Below are 6,019 nucleotides of genomic sequence, written 5' to 3' on the forward strand. Positions count from 1 at the left end.
AAAAGTATGTCATCTAAGTGATTTACTTACTGCAGGGATGGGGAGCCTGTGACTGCCCCCCCCCCCAGTGTTGCTGGACTCCAACTCATGTCAGCCGAAGCCAGCATGGCCAATGGTCAGGGATGATGGGAGTTGTAGTCCAGCAAGAGCTGGAGGTTTCCTAACCCTAGTCCACTGACTTCTCTCGCCCCAATCTTCCCTTCAGAATATTTTATGGATGGACTGGGGATTTTGCGAGTCGGCTCCTGCAATCATGTTGTCATCGGTCACCAGCCACACGGCAGTGCGAAAAACACACGAGAGGCTGACGTCGAGAAGACTTACGGCAGATTCCGGGCCAATACTCAGGTCCGGTTCAAACTGGCTTTACATTACTTTAAGAACAGGATGAAATGCTACACAAAAGCTTGACTGCCGTATTTCAACTCTACTGCTCCTGAATCCCCTAGAGGGCATCTTTCAAGTGGCAATGGGCTCACCTGAAGGGACTCTCAATTATCTTGGAACAAGCAACTGACTGGAGCCACAAAAGTGGCCAAAAGCCACTGACTGAAAACCAGAGCTCTTGCTTAATATCATCTTTTGTGGAACTTCCCTGTTGGGGGGTTTCTCGCAACAGGACCCTACTGTGAAATGCGTATTTAAAGTGCCATGGATTGCCACAAACACACTCTTCTTCCACTGAGACGCCTGTGTGGTGAGACGGCGGCCATTTTTGTTATCTGCTCTGTGTTAAAGGCAGTATATGGAAGTTGTATGCTGTGCTAAAGTGGAATTTAATTTCTCTACGGACTTTCATAGAATCATAGAGTTGGAAGAGACCACAAGAGCCATCGAGTCCAATCCCCTGCCAAGCAGGAAACACCATCAGAGCACTCCTGACATGTGGTTGTCAAGCCTCTGCTTAAAGACCTCCAAAGAAGGAGACTCCACCACACTCCTTGGCAGCAAATTCCACTGTCGAACGGCTCTTACTGTCAGGAAGTTATTCCTAATGTTTAGGTGGAATCTTCTTTCTTGTAGTTTGGAACCATTGCTCCGTGTCCGCTTCTCTGGAGCAGCAGAAAACAACCTTTCTCCCTCCTCTATGTGACATCCTTTTATATATTTGAACATGGCTATCATATCACCCCTTAACCTCCTCTTCTCCAGGCTAAACATGCCCAACTCCCTTAGCCGTTCCTCATAAGGCATCGTTTCCAGGCCTTTGACCATTTCAGTTGCCCTCCTCTGGACACGTTCCAGTTTGTCAGTGTCCTTCTTGAACTGTGGTGCCCAGAACTGGACACAGTATTCCAGGTGAGGTCTGACCAGAGCAGAATACAGTGGCACTATTACTTCCCTTGATCTAGATGCTATACTCCTATTGATGCAGCCCAGAATTGCATTGGCTTTTTTAGCTGCCGCATCACACTGTTGGCTCATGTCAAGTTTGTGGTCAACCAAGACTCCTAGATCCTTTTCACATGTACTGCTCTCAAGCCAGGTGTCACCCATCTTGTATTTGTGCCTCTCATTTTTTTTGCCCAAGTGCAATACTTTACATTTCTCCCTGTTAAAGATTGATGGATTTTTGCTGGGGGCCGAAACCGGGGAGGGGATCTGGTGGAAGAAAGTTGGGAATTTAAAGTGTATATAATATAATTTGTTTCTTGTTTTTTTAATGAGAGATGGGAAAATCGTGGAATGGAATCTTTTTTGACCTTAGGAGAAACGTCTTAAGAATAAGTACAGATATATAGGTTTGGATGAGAGTTAAGTTGGATAAAGTAAAAGTGGATGGTTATTTGGTGAAAGAAAGAATGGAAAATTATAGTATAATAAGATAAGATATAAGGATAAAAATAAGATGAAGGATTTGTTGAAATATTTATATGAATTAGAATATAAAGAGGGGAATTATAGTATGTTAAGATAAATTATTGGGATTAAAATCAAGTTGGAAGGATTTGCTGGAATATCTAATTGAATTAGAATACAAAAATGGGAGGCGTGAGGAAGTCAAGGAAATAAGTGAATGTAAGTAAGTGAGTTAAAGGTTTGACTTGGTTTTTTTTTTTCTCTTATCTTTTTTCGTTTTTTTTGATGATGTCTTTTTTGTATGTGTATTGTTTCTTCTTTTTTCATTTTTGATTGTTCTCTTTTTATTCCTTATTTTTCTTTTTTTTTCTGTAACCTTTAAAATCTTAATAAAAAATTATTTTTTAAAAAAACATTTCTCCCTGTTAAAATTCATCTTGTTTGTTTTGGCCCAGTTCTCTAATCTGTCAAGGTCGTTTTGAAGTGTGATCCTGTCCTCTGGGGTGTTAGCCACCCCTCCCAGTTTGGTGTCATCTGCAAATTTGATCAGGATGCCCTTGTGTCCATCATCCAAGTCGTTGATAAAGATGTTGAATAAGACCGGGCCCAAGACAGAACCCTGTGGCACCCCACTAGTCACTCTTCTCCAGGATGAAGAGGAACCATTGATGAGCACCCTTTGGGTTCGGTCAGTCAACCAGTTACAAATCCACTGAGTGGTAGCATAGTCAAGTCCGCATTTTACCAGCTTCTTTACAAGAATATCATGGGGCACCTTGTCAAATGCCTTGCTGAAATCAAGGTAGGCTACATCCACTGCGTTCCCTTCATCTACCAGGGTTGTAATTCTGTCAAAAAACGAGATCAGGTTAGTCTGACATGACTTATTTTTCAGAAATCCATGCTGACTATTGGTGATCACAGCATTCCTTTCTAGGTGCTCACAGACTGTTTGCTTAATGATCTGCTCCAGAATCTTCCCTGGTATTGATGTCAGACTGACTAGGCGGTAATTATTTGGGTCCTCTCTTTTCCCCTTTTTGAAAATAGGGACAACATTTGCCCTCCTCCAGTCTGCCGGACTTCGCCTGTTCTCCAGGAATTCTCAAAGATGACTGCCAGTGGTTCTGAGATCACATCTGCCAGTTCTTTTAATACTCTTGGATGCAGTTCATCTGGCCCTGGAGACTTGAATACATCTAAACTAGCCAAGTATTCTTGTACTATCTCCTTAGTTATTCTGGGCTGTGTTTCCTCTGCTGAATCATTTGCTCCAAATTCTTCAGGTCGGGCATTGTTTTCTTTATCGGAGAAGACTGAGGCAAAGAAGGCATTCAGGAGTTCAGCCCTTTCTGTGTCCCCTGTTTGCATTTCACCATCTTCTCCTCTGAGTGACCCCACTGTTTCTTTGTTCTTCCTTTTGCTACGAACATACCCATAAAAGCCTTTTTTGTTGCTTTTAACCTCTCTAGCAAGCCTGAGTTCATTCTGTGTTTTAGCTTTTCTGACTTTGTGTCTACACGTGCTGGCTATTTGTTTGAATTCCTCTTTGGTGGTTTCCCCCCTTTTCCATTTTTTGTACACATCCTTTTTAAATCTTAACTCAGTTAAAAGTTCTTTAGATAGCCACCCTGGCACCTTCCATGTTTCCATCTCATTGGTATTGCCTGAAGTTGTGCTTTTACTATCTCCCTCTTAACAAACTCCCAGCCATCATGAACTCCCTTTCCTTTTAGTATTACTGTCCATGGGATCTCACCCAGCACTTCCCTAAGTTTTATGAAGTCGGCTTTCTTAAAGTCAAGAAATTGAGTCCTAGTATGCTTGGCTGCTCCTTTCCGCTGTATAGTAAACTTCAGAAGAGCATGATCACTCGCGCCTAATGATCCTTCCACTTCTACCCCACTAACCAGGTCATCAACATTGGTTAGGACCAGATCTAAAATGGCTGTTCCCCTTGTTGCTTCTCCCACTTTCTGGACAACGAAGTTGTCTGCAAGGCCAGTGAGGAATCTGTTTGACCTTATGCTCTTGGCTGAGTTTGACATCCAGCAAATATCCGGGTAATTGAAGTCCCCCATTACTACTATCTCCCTTCCTTTTGCCTGGCTGTTTTTAAACCCTGGCTGTTTTTAAAGCCAGCTAAAACCATGAAGCAAACCTGTGAATGCTGACCCATCTTTCCTTTCCACTCTGGTTTTTATTTCAGGTTGCTTTTTCTGATCTTTTTTATGCAACAGGAGGAGGCTGTGTTGAAGGGAGTGAGTGCAAGCTCCTGATCCTCGGAGCATAATTATCAGGTTGAAAGAGATTAAAAAAGGGAGTCAGCTGTGGGCCGACTCCAGTGGGGACAACCCCAAAGGGGAGACACCAAAGGGAACCACTCCTTTGGGGAGACAAGGGGCAGGAACAAGAACCCGTGGTACATTTTTGTGGTAGACAGCCTTAATGATAGGTGGAGTGGAGTTTGGGGCTGGTGCAAGTGGGAAGGTTATTGGCTAAGGAGGGGTAAGGAGCTAGTTTGGAGTGAACTTTGAGGTGGTTAGACCCTTTTGCACTTTTAACGGGGCAGTTGTTCACTTGCACTTGGGGCACAGAGTAGGATACTATTATTTTGTCCTTCCCGTAACTCCTAACTGGGGAGGGTGGGAAGAGCTTCAGTTCTCCTTTGGTGGAGTTGAGCAGGTGCATTGGAGTGGAGAAAACCAAACACAGCAAACAAAAGACAAAAGTCTGGGTCAGAGGGAACAGGTAGGGAAGATCCAGTGGTCTTGGGGAAGAGAGCTATGGAAAGGGCAGTAGGCGATATCGTCACAGAATGGGAAGCCAGACTCTTGATGTTGCTTGTCCCTGTTCAGCTGTTCAGTAGACTTTAGTACCTATGCTGACCTGGTGACACTATTGGCTAACACCAGGTGAGTCCATAAAAGAACAACTCTCAGCCATGCTCTGATCATGGCTGAGAATGGTCTACCTGGTGCATGTTACAGAGAACCAGGAGGGCAAGCAGTTAGCGGCGGCTGACCCTACCCAGCTTTGTCCACCTGGGTATTTTGTGCAGTATCAGTCAAGGTCAGAGGGACAAGGCGGCACACAGCTGTCATCCAGAAGTCCTGTCATTCCCAACACGAGGCCAGTCTCTCAGGGAACTCAATGTGAACGTTTGTACAGTGGTGCCCCGCAAGACGAATGCCTCGCAAGACGAATGCTTCGCAAGACGAAAAACCCACTAGACGAAAGGGTTTTCCGTTTTTCGAGGCGCTTCGCAAGACGAATTTCCCTATGGGCTTGCTTTGCAAGACGAAAACGTGAGTCTTGCGATTTTTTTCGCTCCCCCCCCCTTTTTCTAAGCCGCTAAGCCTTTAATAGCCGCTAAGCTGCTAATAGCGCTAATCCGCTTATAGGGTTGCTTCGCAAGACGAAAAAACCGCAAGATGAAGAGACTCGCGGAACAAATTATTTTCGTCTTGCGAGGCACCACTGTATTTGGTGTCTGGCACAACAGGGATCTTATCTGCACGATCCTGCTGACCAACCACCTCGCTCTCGAGGCCAATCTCTGGTTTGGTGTTGGTTCTGGACTTCATGGCTTTCCATGGCGACCATGGAGCTGTTTCAGTACAACATGCACCTGACATATGTCATAGGTTATATACCCTGAGTCTGTTTTTGCCACATAGGGGACTGGCAAGGATCTGGTGAGTGGGCAGCCATCACCCTATTTTCACATGGGCAGATTGCTTTCTGTTGTGGATTGGCCTGGCTGTGATTGCCCCCACCCCCAGGTCTGGAGGACCAGTTAAGTTGGAGACAGATATAGTCTGAGGTATTCCTGAATGCTTTGGGGGAATTTTCCAGGCAGTATGACTGGTGCTCCTGTCAAAGCACTCGTTTCACAGTGGAATACTGAGATGGAGAGAAGGCCATTGGCACAATCACGCCGAAGCTCTCTGTCTGACCACAAGTAATTCAGGAATTTGTGGTTTTCTGAGGCCCTCTGGGCAATGAAGCAAGCTAGACAACAACTGGAGCACAGGTGGTACAAGTCGTGGCTTGAATCCGACCACATAGAGGTGCAAGTACACAGCCTCACCTTTCATGTGCCTGTGGCAAAGAGCATCTATGTATCTCAGCTATTGCTTCCTGAGTGAATCGCTCAACAGAGCTGTCTAGAGTCTGTTAAATTGGTTGGTACCTCTTCATTTGCAATAGACCACTC

At 44.9% G+C, this 6,019-nt stretch overlaps 1 protein-coding gene across 2 annotated transcripts in view; it reads left to right on the forward strand.

Annotated features, from left to right (window-relative positions):
• B4GALNT2 (beta-1,4-N-acetyl-galactosaminyltransferase 2 (SID blood group)) overlaps positions 1–755 on the forward strand; it is a 42,380-nt gene extending 41,625 nt beyond the window's left edge. For both annotated transcript variants that reach the window (XM_079949722.1, XM_079949721.1), the window contains exon 11: positions 206–755. In XM_079949722.1, the coding sequence (XP_079805848.1) occupies positions 206–411 (206 nt within the window). In that variant the 3' untranslated portion in view covers positions 412–755. The remainder of the gene's footprint in view (positions 1–205) is intronic.
• The last annotated feature ends 5,264 nt before the right edge of the window (positions 756–6,019 follow it).

Source organism: Podarcis cretensis (genome assembly GCF_951804945.1).
Source record: "Podarcis cretensis genome assembly, chromosome: 13".
Lineage (NCBI taxonomy): Eukaryota > Metazoa > Chordata > Lepidosauria > Squamata > Lacertidae > Podarcis > Podarcis cretensis.